Source organism: Amblyomma americanum, chromosome 9, assembly GCF_052857255.1.
Source record: "Amblyomma americanum isolate KBUSLIRL-KWMA chromosome 9, ASM5285725v1, whole genome shotgun sequence".
In the NCBI taxonomy this organism is placed as follows: Eukaryota; Metazoa; Arthropoda; class Arachnida; order Ixodida; family Ixodidae; genus Amblyomma; species Amblyomma americanum.
The window spans coordinates 3,966,618-3,984,985 of NC_135505.1; the positions used below are offsets into that span (position 1 = coordinate 3,966,618).

The following is an 18,368-nucleotide window of genomic DNA, read 5'->3' on the forward strand; positions in this document are numbered from 1 at the left end:
TGACAGGGGAGGCTTTTGCCAGCTGCGAAGTGCAAAAGCCTCGTGATCATTCGATGCACGTTAAAACAACACTCAGCACTAATTGAAGACGGCCTGTGTCAATTGTGCATCGCGTTATAATCACAAAGAGACGACGAACACTGAAGCTAAGAAAGACCAAGAAAACATGAATACACTAAAACTAACGGGATAGCGTTAGTGGGTCTCTTCAGCGGCCTGGAGTTCTCTTTGTGAGTCACTTGGCAGACACTGTCCTTTCTTTCAGCACACCACAAAACGCTTAACCCCCCCCCCCCCCTTGAGAGTGCAATGCGATAGCATCGGAGATCCCTCTCGCGCAACTGCACCTTCCATGTCCCCTGAAGTACCAGAGTGAACATGCTCTGATGCTTCACATTGCATTTCTTCTTTGTGCTCTTACGATGTTCACAAAATATGCTACCAATGTTGTATAGTCTCTCTCCCTCTTATCTGGAAAGGTCTACATTGGCCAGACTGGCCAATGTATTAACGATTTCTTAAGACACCACCGCACCTCGCTAAGACACAGTCTCGCTAAATAACACAGCCAATCTGCCTAAACATTTCAACCACTGTGACCATTGTAGTACTCTCCCATGATGTCAGAATCATCGGCCGCGGAAAAATATAGAGCGAGAAATCATGGAAGCATTTAAATTCAACAAGTTGGCCACTTAATGCGTCAGTGACAGCTTGGTCCTGTTTGCTTCCAGAGAATTCCACTTTATAAACTATAAATGCGTTTGCACGTGCAAGACAACAGCCCTGCACTTTCAAATGTCTTTTTGTTGTGTATCGCAGGCGTTTTGTTGCTTGCGCGCATGTTCACCCGGCTGCTGTGACAAATTTCACCGAGTAAAGTTCAGCTGCGTTTCCAGCGTCTTCCTGCCTATCTCTAATCCCGGTAACCCTTAATATAGGTGCACACTTTCACAAATTTGTGCACCGATAATTTTCAGAGTTACAGCGTACCGCATACGTTTTAGCAGTTACACTGTACCTTTGAATTTGGTGTCTACCATGAACTGGATGCAGGTTACGCTGTAACCCTCAGCGTTGCTCTCATTTTTGAGAAATTTAAAGGTTAAGCGGTAACCCTCAATCTTACCGTCAGCTGTGAATATTTTGCAAGTTACGTCGCAACCTTAATCCTATCTTAGTACTTCACAGGTTACATGTTAACTCTCATTTTCTTCTTTCAATTTATGCATTCATGCATACTGACGCCCTTGCGTTTCACCTCCGAAACGCGGCTCGGTTCGAACATAAGACCTCTGGCTCAGTAGCCGAGGTCCCATGGAGGTTCGAACCACTATGGCGGGTTAATGTGTCAACAAATAAGTCTTCGACCCGTCCAAGTTGAAGATAACTGTACTGCGCAGTAGTAAAATGCGCGCTTCAATGTTAAGCCGCTGTTGTGCACGTGTAAAAAGGAACAAATGGTATGAGGCACAATTTGTTTTATTGAACCTCACTGCTTGAAAATAATATACATAGTGAGAACGGGCCAGACTTTGACTGTGTAAAGATTACTAACAAACCTTCGCGGCAAGCTCCACAGCTTTACAATATCTTATTCAAAACAGTCAGGAACTTCCTCAGGCGCGCTGAAACAAGGCCCCTAGGAATAATTTCCCCCGGCAGCACTATTTTTTGCACCACAAAAAGAATTTGTGAAAAAGCAGAGGGATACTCCAAGTTCTTGACATAATAGATGAGAAGACAAATAATTAATGCACGCTGCAGGCCACCTGAGGACACTCTGATGACTTCGTTTAGGCTGCCAGCAAAAACAAACGTTCCGTCCGTGGAAGTGTAGATGTGAGGCGCCATCACTTGTACTTCGCCTGCCGGCAGTGCCGCCTACAAAAAAAAAAGGAAGAGGTACTTAACACAGAAGTGAGTTACCTGCTCCCATACGAAGCAGTTTAATAGTGTTCTAAAAGTCATGGTTGCGACATACAGGCGAGAAAGATTTATCGTACACTCGTTTCACTGCTTTATCTCTCCTGTTATGCAGATTTTTAAAGGAGATTGGAAGCACAAGGTGCACCTCAATTACACAATTCGGCCGCCGCGGTGGCTCAGTGGTTATGGCACTCGGCTGCTGACCCGAAAGACGCGGGTTTGATCCCGGCCGCGGCGGTTGAATTTCTTTGGAGGAGAAATTCTAGAGGCCCGTGTACTGTGCGATGTCAGTGCACGTTAAAGAACCCCAGGTGGTCGAAATTTCCGGAGCCCTCCACTACGGCGTCTCTCATAGCCTTAGTCGCTTTGGGACGTTAAACCCCATCAAACCAAACCATCAATTACACAATTCATCTTTAAATCTCATTCAGCTATCTAAACTTTAGCAAGGCTGTTGACGCACCCTCACGCCTTGAGGCAATGGAAATCACGGCGGCAAGCGAATAGACACGGGAAACACGCATTGTACGCCGGCCGGCATGATGGATGGAAAGCGCTAGACCAAGTAATGCATAGTAACAGCGCCTCGCGCCATGTGTTCGCCCGACATTACATTGCCTACGGGATCGGCCTATTCACCAATTACTGGGAAGATAAAGAAGGGTAGGCTCAGAAGTTCGCGCCTTCACCGTACCCTTTTCTCTCCCTCTTTCATATCCCTCTCCCATATCTAAACATGGCAGCGGCCGACTGCCTATATATAGTCGCGGTCATAGGTGCGCGCTCTTTCATCTTTCTTCAATCTCACGAAAACAAATGCCTTTCAGCCATCGATACCCTCCCATTCCCTTGAGATGACGACGGCCACTATCACTTTATAATAATGCACTTGAAGCTAGCGGGCTCTTCGTCATAATCAGTATTTTCGGAGCCCCCGCGCTATCGCTTTATTTTTATAATTCGCAATTAGTGCCCAGAAAAATTTGGTACTGATGAAGCAACCCCGTTACTCTTGAGAAGATTTTGTCGTAGATTTACCTTTGGGTTCGCAGTGCTATTCTGCACCAAATTAATGTTGAAAACCTCTTCAATGGAAGCACGTGAGGTGCAGTGGAAAACAGGATATTCTTTTTTCGATCATGTAATTCTGAAATAGGCTGTAGCAGTGTTTCGTGGATTATGACGAAGAGCCCGCTAGCTTCAAGTGCATTATTATAAAGTGATAGTGGCCCTCGCCATCTCAAGTGAATGGGAGGGTATCGATGGCTGAAAGGCATTTGTTTTCGCGAGATTGAATAAAGATGAAAGAGCACGCACCTATGACCGCAACTATATAATCTTTTTCGATCATGTAATTCTGAAATAGGCTGTAGCAGTGTTTTGTGCTTGCTGTCGTTGACATCATTACAGGGGGAGGTCAGTAAAGAAAATACGAAAACCCTGCTTAATGAGAATGAAAACTTGAAAAATACTAGTAAGTTATCAAAAGGTTCCCATGCAAATATCATTGCTTGCTTTGCAATCCATAACTAGAATATACTTTTTCAAGGATTTGAACCGCGTAAAACACTGCACAAGAAATTAGCCACAACAGGCCATGAAACAACACAAGCAGTGGTTTTTGCTACATCATTTCTGCACTCTTGCCTATGATGATACCATGCTTTGCACTTTTCAGCCCTTCAGGTACAAGTTATCCATACTCCACATCTTGCTGCAGTAAAAGGTATTTCCCTAATGATATTTATGGCAGTCATTTAAAACTATAACCAGCCATGATAAGGTTAATTGCTTCAGTGACCCAGTCAACACGAGATCTTTCCTCAGAATGCCTTATAAATGCATACAAAACTCCTATTGCAACACAACACAACAGATAAAATATTGGAAAGTCTGTACTGCAGTGCTCCGATCATGCATCCACCTGCTACTGAAAGATGTGCATTATTAGAGGAAACGAAAATTTGGATGGCTCTCAAAACATCGAGTGGATGGCTACTGATACGAATACCAGTACAGCCTCCATATGCATACCTCTATTACCAAACTGTGAGTGACCTTCCCTTGCAAGTGTTTCATAAGGTCCAATAGGGTGGACTCTCTCTGCTCCTTCTCTGAGAACACTTCTGCAGCAGTTACAAGCTTTTTTTCAAGATCCACAATACTGGAATGAAAGCAAAGTTCCACTTCAATGCAGACCTGCAAAAATACCAAATGATCAAAATGAGCATTATTCGGCACTATATGTAACTCATTAACAAAAAACAAACTCATTTCTTGTAGACTACTTTGCAATATTAGAAATCACTAGATGTGATTCTTCCACACCTTTGGCTAACCTATTATAGGATCAAATATATGGTGTAGAGCAATTAGAAAAAGAGATGCTGATGGCTTGACACATCAGACTACGAAAAACATTATGAGCTACTGAATCATTTAGGCCGACCAGATGTTCTAGGCAACCCTGGCAGATAATGTTACAACACTCAGCAAAGCAATCATGAGATGTCACTCTACACATTGTTTTCGGAACCTCAAGCCTGACAGAATTACATCTCACACTCTTGTGCCATATCACAGTGCAAGAGCAGTTGCGAGCTTACAATTTCTTCCATCAAGAAGTACTGTGGGAGGGGGTCCATGTGTGTTTTTAGTCGGTCTGGGAGTGTAATCTCAAGTAGGACCCTCATTCTTGCAATGTCGTAGATAACACCATTCAAGCTGCTTGAAGATAAGGCCTGAAATGAATGTGAGCAATGTACAACAACCACAAATTCAGATGCACAGCTGGAGTGAAAATGCTGAGACATTTTAATTAGCAAATGTGTAACTGCAAACCTGCAACTCCGCAGCAGCATCCTCTTTTGTAATGGCTGGGGGAGATTGAGCCACAGTGGAAAATCTCTTTTTTTTTCCCTGTGCCTCCGAACTTTTCTTCCAACTGACAGCCTCCTTATGAACACACTCTGCAACACAAAATCACCGTGACGGCTGAATATTGCATGTCTTCAGATAGGCCAGCATGCCTGGTTGAATAATTTAACGTTTGTTACTATTAAAACCTTGCCTTCTAATTTCATTACAAGCATTATTCTCCCTTTCTACCAGGATACCAAACATGCCTACCTTTAGGTCATTTAGTATCACCCTAGATAAATGACTCACATAAACCTGGTTTTGTGTTCGACGAAGATTGCTGCCCGGTTGGGGATCATCCCACTTGAGAAGTGGGTACTTTGTAAGAAGTGCGTCTCCAAGAGCCTTGTACAGCCAGCGGCACTCTGCTGTGTTGTTGCTCATTATAAGATCATTTTCACTACAGGTGATGAAAGAAAAGAAACATGCTAGACATGTGGACAATATCAGAAGCATGCAATAGCATTTTGCTGAGATATAAAGCAAATAAAATCTGTGCATATAGATGAAAACAATAGCATTCATAAGCTTGCATTCTGCACATAGTAAAGTTGCACTTACTCCAAAAACAATGCAATTTCTGCACGGAGCTGCTTGCAGAGCCTTTTTTGCTGGATTTCAGAAACCATTTTTCCGTACAGGACTGGTTGCACACCTTCAGAAAATGCTGGCATGTTTCGAAGAAGCCAATCATAGAATTCCTGGGGTGAAGAAATTATTGCAATAATTTACACTACATCTGCAGGCTCCAAATTGTAAAAAAAAACAGTGTTTCTGCAAAATCACTTAAAGTGGGGACTCGTGCAAGCACCTTGTAATGGCGTAAAGCTTACCATGTTTCACATATGTGAAAAGTGGCCATGGATAGAAAAGGGATTCAGGATTGATGACCAAGGAATGTGTAGTTTTCATGAGAACATAGGCATTCACACGCTTTGAGTATGCGGCATTAAGCAATATATGCACCACGAAGAAAAGGCTGTCTTTCCAAACTACAATGCTTTCTAGTTCACCAAATAGTTGCTCACCATCTTTGGAAAATACTATGACATTGGACACAGAAAATTTCACATTAGAAACAAAAGCAAATGGCACAGATGTAGCGGCCTGTCCAATTTCACTTGATTCTAACCCACAGCTCAGGAAGGCAGCAGTCAAAATGAAAGGCATACCTAATTGTATACCGCTGTTGTGGTATGCACTTGCTACCTTAGGGCGATGTGGTCCTTCCCACAAGTCACTAGACATCTTCATCTGAAAATAGTCAGCTACTGATAGTGGAATATTTCTAAAATTCCAAAATTTTTTTGACTTTGGAAGGCTATTTTTGCTTTCGAATCGCATAGTCCAGTGATGATGAGGAGGACCAAAGCGCCTTATTTTTGTTGTCATATGCAGGAGCATGTGCAGTTTCGGCCGGAATAGATCTGAGCCATAAAGTTTCACAAAAAGTTCACTGTGGCGTGCAATTAAATCCTCAACATTCCCAAGTGCATCTGAAGATATTACGGGTGAAAGCAACAACTGGGAGATGATGCATAGCAACAGAAAGCACTCACAATGTAGCTCATCCTCAGCACAGTCTGGCATAAAGTTATCTATCATAAAAAGAAAGTGCAACATCAGTACAATGCTAGAACTAGCTGAATAAGGAAAACTGCAGTCTGGATCAAAAGGTCGAGGATAGTCACTTTTGCTCACAAGTTCATGAAAGCAAAACTGGGATATGACATTGTTGAGTTGGGTTAAGGTGACCCATGATGCATCTCTAACAATAAACTTGATAAAGAGTGACAACTCATGGGGAACAATGCCCTCCAGCAATATATGCATGGGGTCATACAACAGATCTGTCAGGAGTGAAAAGTGGGTGATCTTCTCAAGTACAGACCTGGAATTGATGCCACATTTTGCAGAAAGTTCAGTTCGATTTTTTTTTGAGTCAGCAGTATCCAGCTGCAGCAACCAGTTTTCATACTGGCCCTGTGTGCGCAGTGGGCACTCTATCTCATAATGAAACAGGTGAAATTCTGTTGTTGGCACCATGCATGATCTGCATGCAAGGCGAACATTCCTGCTAAATGCTTCTTTGAATCCTCCGATGTTATGGCACGACAAAGAGTCGCCAGCGTAAGCAAGCACGAATCCAAAAAATGTGTTCTCACCATGCAATGTCTTTAGTTTGTACCCAGTTTCTAAATCATTAACTGCAGAAATGAAATCATCAAGTAGACTGCCTTTTGCTTCTGCTGACTTCAGATCTTTTGACTTTCCTACTGCCAGAAGAAAAATGTTACTTAATTTAGACCTCTCAGATGGTGTGATGTTAGCAAATGAGACATAAAATACTGTCAGTTTGCCTCTTAAACCACGTTTCATACCAATCACATTTGCCAATTCAATGTCATCACAATAAAGCAGCATTACAACCAAGTTTTCTTCATGAGAGCGCACAACTGGGTGGTTTTGAAATCTAGTGCCATCGGTGAAATCTTTCAATAGATGGCTTTCTGAAGAACCAACTCTGGATTGAAAGCGGCTCAAAAAGCTTGGGTGGTGCATCAAATTTTCAAGTAGGTCTTTTAAAAAAATAAAATAGCCTTTCTCTCCAGAAGGAGATATCACTTCCTTTGGAGGAACATAGATTCTTTGAGAAGTGTACATTGCCTTGCGTGCTTTAGAATTATTAACAGCAGAAACATCAAGTGTTACACCAGCGGTCATCAGAATATCCTGCACTCCGTTTACTACAACATCTACAGCTGCTTTCGAGCAACGGTGCTGTGCCTCAAGTTGTCGTGCTAGACATGACAGCTTAGTCAGCAAATGTGAATTTGATGACGTTTCGGAAGCCTCTATACAACTCTCTGTATCAAAACCTTCAAGGCTCAGCTGCTCACTGGAGCTACTCGCAGGCCAAACAGTTGTAATACATGGTATGCATGTCCTCCAGCCTGAGCCCCACCAATCCGCGTGTCATTCATATCAACGTACGCACAAACATTACTTTCATCAGCTTTTGAGCAATCATTATCAATGTGCAACTTGTAATGTGACATGCGGAGAAACCATTTGTGACACTCTACACACACTAATTTTACGTTATTCTTATGTACATCTCTTATGTGGCATGAAAATGCATAAAAGTATCTTGTGGTGAACCTGCATGCAGTGCAGGTGTGCCTTCTGACATTGGGCTTTGTGGGCGGTTTTGAGAGCTGGCAGATGCGGCTGTCGTCTTCCATGCCAGAGTTGGTATGGTGCACCTCTTCTGTATCTGTAGACATGAGAATGACTGAAGTGAGATACCTGTATCTGACTTCATGCATTTTGTATGCTAGACCTGGCACAGCATAAAATGTGCATTTTCCATCAGTGCTAAACTAGGAGAGAGAGTATGGTAAGGGTGCAGGAAAAGTGTATACTGCAAAATTTGTGCTGATTGCATGAAATTCAAAATTATTGCACAAGCAGGTATACTGCAGAAAGTCCCACATCAGATCGATCAGGATTTCAAATTGCTGTACTCTTAAAGATTGTAAATGTTTATCTGCAGCTGCTTTAATTTGTAGCTCAACCTAGGTGGAAAAGCAATTCTAAAAAAAAGCGTTCCTGCCCATTCCGCCAGCTGTTGTTTCTAGATAAAGAACTCAAATCATTATTGTTTTCATACGCTGCCCACAACAAGGGGCAGGACACTGTGTATTTCGTCTGAACCTTATGCCATCATAAGGGGAAATGCCTTCAATCCAGCAGACGATATATACATAAATAAAACTGTTATTCATGTGCTATAAGGTAAAGCCACATTCCTGTTTGGTGATGAGACGCACCTTGTGAAGTGCTAGGCGGCGCCAAAAATGAAGAATGTGGATCGCCTTGCGTGCCGTGATCACTCCAATCTGAAAGTTTATGCAAATAAATATTTCATGACAACCAGAAACTGGTACGGCTGATATGCTGCAACAACCCCAAATTTGTGCATGCAGTTTAATTTTCATAAATAATTCCCAATATCCCGGAAAAGCCACAGCATACTATGCAATCACTAAAAAATGTAATATCTCTTTAGCTTAGGAGTAACACAAAATTTCTAGGTCTTTCAGAAAATATTAGATATACAAGCATCCTCCACCAATTATTGGATATTATAGCTGAAGTTGGGTCCCTACAAAAACAAAACCTGCAAAATTAAAAAAAAACGGACTGCACTGTGTTGTCAACACACGACAAAGCCTTTGCATTTTCTAGCAGATGTCGGTCTAAATACGTTGCTGCACATTAGGCGTACTAAACAGTCTCGGCCTTTCAAGCAACACCGAACACAGCAGACCTTGTCGGGAACATAATTACTGCCTCTCCCCTTCTCGAGAGTAGATATAAGCATGAAATTGTTCTTTAGGGACCCCAGTGGATTTGGCGCATAGGCACATGAGTGGCAGCATAATCATGGCTTTCTATGCAAGGGCAAGCAGTCTTCTGCTGTGGTTTATACCTCACAAAACGATTGCTTCCTGCAAGACGCTTTTCGCCTCTTCCTACATGAGGCTCCATAATTTCCATGCGCAGAGAATGCATAAGCTGCCAAATGTGCGGGTGTCCCACCTATGTTTTGAAGTCACCACTCAGTTGCCCATTGTCAAATTAGGTAGGACACCAATTTCAGTCAAATTCGGATGAAGGCAAATTTTTGAAGACCAGAGGGCCAACTTTTGGAGGCGGCCCACCTAAATTTTATTGCCACCACTTAATTGGCCAGACTGAAATTAGGCTGGACACCAATATTGGTGAAATTCGACAGGTCAAATTTCTAGGGCCCAGAGAGGCAACTTTCGGAGGCGGCCCACGTATATTTGGAAGTCAGCACTGAATTAGCCAAAGTCAGCACTGAATTAGCCATACTCAAAATGTTTAAACACCTATTGTGGTGCAATTCGGACAGGGCGAAATCTTGGGGGTCCTGAAAGGCAAATTTTGGAATAGGCCCAGATAAATTTTGAAGTCACCGCACAATTGTTTAAACACCTATTGTGGTGCAATTCGGACAGGGCGAAATCTTGGGGGTCCTGAAAGGCAAATTTTGGAGTAGGCCCAGATAAATTTTGAAGTCACCGCACAATTGAACGTATTCAAATTATCTTCGACAGCAGTTTTGGTCTAGCGCAAGCCAGTTCAAAATTTTCACATTTTGGTGGTTCAGAGGGTGATTCTATTTTTTTTTCGGAGGTGGGGGGGGGGGGGGGGGGGTGTACTCGGACACATGCCGGTCCTGTGCGAGGGGTTAGAGAACAAGGTCATCTGATGAATTCACGTTTTTCACAATATTTTCCCCTAAACCATCGTGATTAATCTACCTTGAACATTAGCTTCACAAAAAACAAAAATTTGTCGCGCATAGATGGCACACTGACCATTTTCGCCCACCGTTTCTTGCGTGGAGACGTCTGGCACATCAACGTTGGTGGTTGCTTCTATTGAACCTGCATTAAAGCAGAGTGCCAGCTAGACCGTACACTAGATAAAAAAAATCGGCAAACAACACAGTCTCGTGATGTCAAACAAAAGAGAAAGGCGACGCTCAGTTTACCGAGTCAAAATGTCTTCATGCGTTTCCAACAACGCGGCGCGCAGTTCTAACAAATTCACTACACTGGCTTCACAGGCAAGTGCACATGAAAGCAAAAATACGAGTTTTTTTTTTTGACGTTTGACAAAAGCGCACCTTTTTTTTTTTTTTTTTGAGGTGACAGTTCTTTATTCTCAGAAACAGTACACAAACTGTTGGTTGGACCCATAGCCTTTACGGCTAGTGAGGGGTCCAAATACAACACAAGCACAATACTACCGCAGACCGTGTAAAATAAAAAACTTCAAGATTAACACACACAATTGATTCCTACATTTCCATGGAAATTAAATAGTGTTTTAAAGATGCTGAAAAGTTATTTTTTTATTTAACTTCATTCGGGATTTCATTCCACACATGGGCTCCACTGTATTCTAGGAGTCTCCGGCCGTACATATTGTAACAAGGTGGTAAATTAAATAGATTGTTAGTTGCAGCTCTTGTTTGTTTCATTGGTAATCTAAATAAACTAAGGGGCAGGGGGTTGTTAGATTTTATTACATTGTTTACTATTTCAGCTATCTTCAGTTTATATGCCATTGATAGGGGTAAGATACGAAGCTGCTGAAAGAGTGGCCTGCTGGGGTGTGTATTATTTGAATAAGTTATCATACGAATAGCTCGTTTTTGAAGGCGAGAAACAGGATCTAGGTATGTTTTATATGTACCACCCCACGCTTCCAGGCAATAAGATAATTGACTGTGCACAAAGGCGAAATACAGAACGCGTAGAATTGGAAGATCAAAGCAGTCCCTGGCCTTTAGTAAAACATGACAACCATAGGCTAATTTGGAGCAAACATTATTAATTTGTTCTTTCCAGTGCATATCAGACGCGAACAGGACACCAAGATACTTGTATTGAGGCACCCTCAGCAGAGTCGTGTTGTCGATAGTTACAGATATACGTTCGTAGTTCATGTTCTTCCTGCGCGAGTGAAACACGGTGTACTTTATTTTCTCAGTATTAAGGGTTAACCGATTACTTTTAAACCACTGCGAAACTTCACCAAGCTCTTCATTAATTATACATTTAAGTGCCACTAAATTTTCCCCTGTAAAAAGCAGTGCAGTGTCATCAGCATATATTACAGCTTTCGAATATTTCAGCGTTGATGGAAGGTCATTAATATACAGGGAAAAGAATAGCGGCCCAAGCACGGAGCCCTGAGGCACACCTAGATTAATGCTTTGCGGTAGTGAGGCTAAATTGTTCACGACAACCTATTGTTTCCGTCCTGTAAAATAGCTTTTAATTAGATCACGAATTTTCCCTCTTAAACCGTAGGTTTCCAATTTCTGTTGTAGTATTGTGTGATCAACCGTATCGAAAGCTTTTGATATGTCTAAATATACTACTATGGCCAGCTTGCTATTATGCAGTGCAGAATTTAGAAGTTGTGAAAGAACAAGAACTGCGGATGACGTTGACCTTTGGGGCCTGAAGCCATGCTGATTATGACATATAATGTTATATTTATTTAGAAAATTTTGTATACGTTTACAAAGAACCTTTTCAAAAACTGTATTAATTGCATTTAATACCGATATTGGTCTGTAGTTTTGCGGATCAGATCGATCACCGCCTTTATAAATAGGTACAACCCTTGCAACCTTCAGCTCGTCAGGATATATTCCGTTTGCCAATGAATGGTTAAATATGTGTAGTAGATGGATCGCTAGTATATCAATGTTGTTTTTGATCAGTCTAACGGGTATTGCATCAGGTCCTGCCGCCTTGCCGGCTGAGAGGCTGCCGACTGCAGTGATTACTTCTTCTATGTCTATGTCAGGCAAAGCAAAACTGTTGTTAACACGTTGCGGCATCTTTGCCGTAGGTGCGTCAGCATGAACTTGCGCGGCAACCGTAGGCCCAATAGAGGTAAAATAGGTATTGAATGATTCTACTGTGTCTTCGTCAACTGTCTCAGGGAGTGTTGCCGTACTGGATCGCAGGCCGATTGCGTTGTTCACTATATCCCAAATTTTTTTTGTATTTCCATGCGCCTGTTTCACCAGTGATGAATAATATTCTTTTTTTCTTTTTCTCATAACAGATACAGACAAGTTCCTGCAGCGCTTATACTGGGTTAGGTAGTATTCGTTTGATCTCAACTGCTTCCATTTGCGATACCATTTGTCCTTATCTTTTAACACGGCTAATATTTCAGTATTCATCCAAGGACACGTTGGCTGGCTGTATTTATTAGTGTTCGGCAGAGAGCTCTGTTCAATGGCATTTTTAAGGATGTCTAAAAAGTTCTTACACTCAGTATTGACGTTTTCATCATATGCCGTAGTGAAGTCGGCTTGTTCTAATCTTTCACGCAGTGCTACATAGTTTATCTTACTACGAATTTTACACTGCGTCAACTGCGCTTGTGGAGGCAGGTCTTTTTCTATTACAAGAAAAATGGGTGAATGGTCGGCTACCACCTCAGCGCAGGTACCGGCCAGCACACCTGGGACAATATTACAGAGGGCGTGATCTATTAGAGTACTTGAAGTACTTGTTACGTGGGTAGGTTCTGTAATAAGGTTACGTAAGGCAAATGATTCGAGAAGGAAAGTGTAGCTGTTCTGTACTCCATGTGATAGATCTAAATTGAAATCGCCCATTATGACAATATTAGAGCGACGCCCATGAAAACATTCTGTTAGAATCATTTCAAACTTCTCAAGGAACTCCGTTATCGATGTGTTTGGTGTCCGATAAACCACACCAACCATCAAACCATCCTGAAGTTTTATGAACAGGGTTTCAATGCAGTCAAAACTAACAGACGCCACTCCCATTAGCTGGTAGGAGACACTATCTCTGACAAACATACCTACCCCACCTCCCCTTGCTCGTGTATCCCGTGGCTGGGATAAAAATTTATAGCCCGGGAAAGAGACTACTTCATCACGCTTAAGCCACGTTTCACTCACGGCTATTACATCAAAACAGGATTCATACCTTGCCATGTGTACAATCAAGTTATTTAGGTTACTTCGTATGCTGCGCACGTTACAATGCAAAATTGAAAAGCTTTTATCACGCATCAAATCGTCAACTTGTTGAAACGTAAAAGCCATGTCAAAAGAAACAGGAAAAATGTCATGCTAAGATCTGAACGACAGAAAAAAAGAAAAGTCACACAACGTTGGCCAAGTCACCTTCACTTGTGATGTGCAGAACAGTAGAGTTGTCTGCCCTACGCATCAAAATTTTTTCTTGTGACAACCAAACAAACTTCCAGTTGTGGTCCTTAGCTGCTTTCTTTGCTTTAGATAGTAGTACTTTGTTTTCAACGCACAGGTGCTCATTAACAAACAAGGGTTCTTGTTCTTCAAAACCAAGCAGTCTCGTGTTCAGTTTGGTCTTTTTAGCTGCATTGAGCACTTTATCTCGGATAGACCTTGTGACAAACTTGACCACCACGTTTGGCTTATCCTTATCTTTAGAGCGCACTCGATGCACTACATCAATGTCAGACTCGGCAAGTGCGACACCCAGGCAAGAAGCCACCTTCTGAACAGAGTTTACAAGGTCCTCATTCGGAGCAAGCGGAAGTCCCTTGATTTCAAGATTTATGTTCCTGGTGAACTGTTTTAGCTCTAACATCTCTTTTTTTGTCTCTTGCAGTTCATTTCTCAGAAGCTCATTTGTTTTCTGATAATGTTCATTTTGTTTTTTGACTTCCGCAAGCTCCCGACGAAAACCCTCCACATCTGCCTTGAAGTTTTCAAACCCCTCATTCATGAAGTCAATTGACTCTTTAATGCCAGAGAGCTCAGCGCGAATTTCAGTGCTTGAGCCGCCCATTTTTTCGACGCTGCTTTTCATGTCGGATGCAAATACATCAAGTTTAGTTAGAAGTTCGGTAAGAATCTTCGCTACTTCCTTAATGCTCCCTGGAGGCTTATCCCCGAGAGCCCTGAAATCTTGTAGGGCATCCTTTGCACTGTCCATTTTCGCGCTGAGGAGCTCGGCGAAAGCACCCGACAAAGTTAGTCCTAGAGGCGACAAAAATTACACCACAACACACCTGGCAGCAGCAGCGACGGCAAGGTGACGATGCCGTTTACAATAAAGCATACGAATAAGCACCAACCTGAAAAAATTGAAGACAATATCTTGATATGCTGTGTGCGTGTCCGCTGCTGCTGCCAGAATGTGAAGATACGTGTTTTGCACGGCTGCAGGTAAGCGATAGTCCAGGTGGCGCTCACTGTGGGTGCCAGACACGCCCACCTCGGTTATCCTCTGACGATGACACGGGGCAGTACATCGATGAAATGCTGAAAAATTGAAGACAATATCTTGATATGCTGTGTGCGTGTCCGCTGCTGCTGACATGACGTGACATGACATGACGTGAGAAATGCTTATCGCGGGGATTCTCAAAACTGCTGTGACTGAGTTAGCCGCAATCTAATGGCACTGCAACCTGCGCTGGGGACTAGAAAGATAAATTGCCCTTTTCGTCGCCAACAGTACAGCTGCAAGGGTGAAATTCATTGCGGAAAAAGCTTAGCCCATTATACAGCTGGCTCCCTACCTATATTTCGATATGCTGTTATAAATATAGCTACTAAATATACTCGCCCTACAGTGTACTTTGTTAAACTAAATATATTTAAGGCACATAGTAGATTGAACATTACAAAAATTACGAGGACGCTTAAGCTTCGCTTTAAGAGTAGACGCGACAATGCCTACGCTTCCTTTTTGGGATGGCCCGGGCCATATTTTCATTCATTCATTCATTCATTCAGAATTTATTTCAGACAACGAAGAGGTTGTCCAGGGTGACGTGGCAAAAGGCATACATTGCCTGACGAGGCCACGCCACCCGGATGACAGGCGGCACCACTGGCTACACAAAATCAAGAAGAGCATTACATAATAGAACACACTTTCAGTATTTTTACACAATATATTAAGACATCTTTACAAAACACTGGCTTTAAAAAACACACACAGCAAACATTAACCAGAATTCGACCAGAGCAATATTTACAAAACATACACTAGTGATAGGTATACGTTAAGTTTTTATCTTTAAGGTTCATTTATGAGCATTGCTTTAATTAACATTTTGTATTTACATATAGAGGGGGTAGTGCGTGCAGTATCCAGAATAATAGGGTATTGGTTAATTAAGTCAGGAATTTGCCATCCTAACCTCTGAAAACCATAATTTGTGCGTACACGAGGTGTTTCCATACATTGTTTTCGAAGTTCGTATGTGCTAAGTTTAGTGTGATAGGTGGTTTCGAAGGTTATTTTGTCTAGTTTGTACTGGCATAATATTTCGAGACATAGTTTGTATGTGTGCAGTTTACTTATTTCTAATATTCCATAAGACCTAAACAAAGGCCGGCAGCTGCGCAATAACTGTATTTTTCCAACAGCTCGTAATGCCCGCTTTTGAATTGCAAGGAGGGAATCTCGATTTGTCTGCGTCGTCATTAACCACACAAGGGAGCAGTAGCTTAAACGGGAACGTATTAATGAATAGTATATTTGCCGCTTTACAGACGCCGGGAGATCTCCATCGTGTTCGCCGTAGTCGAATTAGGCTGGACAGCAATTTTTGTCCTAATCGACCAAGGCGAAATTTCGGGGTTGTGGTGGCTAAATTTAAGAGAGGCCCAGGTCAAGTTTAGAGGTCGCCATTGTGTTCGCCGTAGTCGAATTAGGCTGGACATAAATTTGGTTCAAATCAACCGAGGTCAAATTTCGCAGGTGGGCAGGCCAAATTTGGAGGTCCCCATCGTGTTCGCCATAGCCGAAATAGGCTGGATATCAATTCTGGTCCATATCGGCTGAGGTCAAATTTCGGAGGTGGTTGGGCCAAATTTGGAGGTCACTATCGCGTTCTCCGTAGTTGAATTAGGTTGGGCATAGATTTTGGTCCAAATGGGCCGAAATCATATTTCGGGGGTGGATGGGCCAAATTTGGGTGTGGCCTGGCCCAAATTTGGAGGTCACCACCGTGTTCGTCATATTCGAATTAGGTTGGACATCGGTTTTGTTCCAAATCGGCCGAAAACAAATATTAGGGGTGGGTGAGACAAAGTTGGGAGTGGCCTGGGCCAAGTTTGGAGGTCGACACCGTGTCCGCCGCAGTCGAATTAGGTCGACTTTGGTCCAAATCGGCCGAGGTCAGATGTGTTCACATAGTCGAATTAGGTTGGACATCGATTTTGGTCCTTAGGTGACCTCTGGTTCGATAGGGAGGCAGACACTTTGTGCCCAAAGGAAAAGGATTTTTCGCTCACGTGCAACGCCACCCAGCCACCCTTCACCGACTGTTTCTCCAACACAAATTAGTGCTCCATAGTGCAGCCTATCATAAAGACACCTGGAGAAGAAGGCACGCTGCTTCCGAAACGTGAGGCTCAATTAAGTCGACATTGGGCTGGCAGCATTGCGCCATTCGTAACATACACAATACTCGCAGTCAAAGGCGGCGCAGTCACTATGCCACGTGTGAAAACAGAACAACAGGAATCCCGCACATGTGTTCCCTGTCGAGCTGCTGAGCTCCCTGTTTCATCCGAAAGGTTTACTCACGAAGTCGCACTTAGCGCACAATAATGCACGCAAGCAAAGCAAGAGATGCGCTACACAGAGTTCTACTAAGGCGCTCAATTTCCCCCTTTGTTCACGTGCAAACAAGCTTGCTACAACAACATAAGTAACCACGAGGTAAAAATCCACGTAAAGGTACTCATCTCGTTTATCTTCCCGTGCGCTGCCGGGCAGTGTCCGCAGTACTCGCACTTCAGTTTCAATTCCGGCAAAACCATGTACTGCGGGCAGTCACAGTTATCTTCAGTGCACCGCCCGCGCAAGACGCCAAACACGTCCCTGCTGCTGGCAGCCATCTTGACTTCTATCCCATCGTCCACTCGTGAAACGAGATGGCGCATCTTTGGCGAGCGCCTTCGCAGTTATTCTCGTCCTCCTTCTCCTCCTCCTCTCTCTGAGAGCTGCGCACGCGGCCCGCGCCATCCGTGCTGCCGCAAGCGAAAAGCGGACAGAGTAGCGAAGCTCCCACGGAGAGGCTACGCACAGTTTCGGTACACACTATCGGTCTCGGGAAGTGAGAAAGAACTCTCTTGCGCCGTCACGTGGACTCTTGAGTGCGCGCGTGCCTGCTCGGTATAGCCCCGCGCTTGACAGCTCCGATGCCCACATGGTCTCGAAATTGATGTCATCCGTGTCGCTGGCATCTTTTCGCTACCTCGGGCCTTTCTTTACTGAGATCCAATCCTCTCCGCATTCTATGGACGTAACATGCAAGAAGTCCTATCACAACATTTCCAATCCTTGTTAAAGGGCCTAATTGGACGATATTTAACCTTACAATAACACAACTGCATTATGCTTCCTTGCTAAAAATCATGCACCGAGCTTATGTCGCTGGAATTATCATTTAAAACGTGCCATAACACGACGCGCGGGATAAGCTTCTACTTCATTCCGCATATACGATGCACATGCTAACACGCTTTTTGCTTTGCAGCGGTGCGCACAAAAGAATACCCGCTTCGCGGGCTCCGCAATGCAAATGCAAGTGGTAAAAGATGGCGGCAGCGAGAAAACAGCCGACCCGGCTTCCCCGCCTTCCGTCTTGTCGGGATGCGTCGCATGGCGGGAAAAGCATGCAGTGGCCTTGAAAAAGAAACAAGGTTTATTTTTTTTTTCGTTTCAACGTGATCGCCGCGCCGATTATAGGTTACCGTAATCTGAGAGGTGCGTTTTATCGGTTACAAAACCAGAAAAACCGGTTTTGGGCATTTTTTTCTATGGGTTACAAGGCAGCTCCTTCAACAGTAACTTATAAAACGCACCTCTTGAGTCGTTGTAACCTATGCATCCGTCAAGAATAATCAAAAC

At 43.2% G+C, this 18,368-nt stretch overlaps 4 protein-coding genes across 4 annotated transcripts in view; 1 reads left to right on the forward strand and 3 right to left on the reverse strand.

Annotated features, from left to right (window-relative positions):
* Nucleotides 1–18,368, forward strand: part of RyR (Ryanodine receptor) — a 1,185,515-nt gene that overhangs the window by 384,054 nt on the left and 783,093 nt on the right.
* Nucleotides 1,507–4,647, reverse strand: LOC144104350 (uncharacterized). Its single transcript, XM_077637297.1, has 3 exons — nucleotides 4,536–4,647; nucleotides 3,964–4,128; nucleotides 1,507–1,884 (listed from the first exon to the last, which is right to left on the reverse strand). The coding sequence occupies exons 1-3, from the start codon at nucleotides 4,620–4,622 to the stop codon at nucleotides 1,585–1,587; spliced, it is 552 nt and encodes a 183-aa protein (XP_077493423.1). The 5' UTR covers nucleotides 4,623–4,647; the 3' UTR covers nucleotides 1,507–1,584.
* LOC144104351 (uncharacterized) lies at nucleotides 4,543–10,317 on the reverse strand. Its single transcript, XM_077637298.1, has 7 exons — nucleotides 10,260–10,317; nucleotides 8,682–8,750; nucleotides 8,040–8,125; nucleotides 5,410–5,549; nucleotides 5,098–5,248; nucleotides 4,771–4,898; nucleotides 4,543–4,670 (listed from the first exon to the last, which is right to left on the reverse strand). Exons 3-7 carry the CDS (start codon nucleotides 8,091–8,093, stop codon nucleotides 4,649–4,651), a joined length of 495 nt encoding a protein of 164 aa, XP_077493424.1. The 5' UTR covers nucleotides 8,094–8,125; nucleotides 8,682–8,750; nucleotides 10,260–10,317; the 3' UTR covers nucleotides 4,543–4,648.
* LOC144104349 (uncharacterized) lies at nucleotides 5,509–7,821 on the reverse strand. The gene has a single exon (XM_077637296.1). The coding sequence runs from the start codon at nucleotides 7,570–7,572 to the stop codon at nucleotides 5,635–5,637; it is 1,938 nt and encodes a 645-aa protein (XP_077493422.1). The 5' UTR covers nucleotides 7,573–7,821; the 3' UTR covers nucleotides 5,509–5,634.

Coding starts and splice junctions, on each gene's coding strand:
- LOC144104351 (XM_077637298.1), bottom strand. CDS start 8,093: ATGGAAGACGACAGCCGCATCTGCCAGCTCTCAAAACCGCCCACAAAG. Junction 5,550..8,039: donor AACCGCCCACAAAGCCCAAT/GTCAGAAGGCAC, acceptor TCTTCACCCCAG/GAATTCTATGATTGGCTTCT. Junction 4,899..5,097: donor GAACACAAAACCAGGTTTAT/GTGAGTCATTTA, acceptor TTTGTGTTGCAG/AGTGTGTTCATAAGGAGGCT.
- LOC144104349 (XM_077637296.1), bottom strand. CDS start 7,572: ATGACCGCTGGTGTAACACTTGATGTTTCTGCTGTTAATAATTCTAAA.
- LOC144104350 (XM_077637297.1), bottom strand. CDS start 4,622: ATGAGGGTCCTACTTGAGATTACACTCCCAGACCGACTAAAAACACAC. Junction 4,129..4,535: donor ACTTCTTGATGGAAGAAATT/GTAAGCTCGCAA, acceptor GTATTTTTGCAG/GTCTGCATTGAAGTGGAACT. Junction 1,885..3,963: donor CTCACAGTTTGGTAATAGAG/GTATGCATATGG, acceptor TTTTTTTTGTAG/GCGGCACTGCCGGCAGGCGA.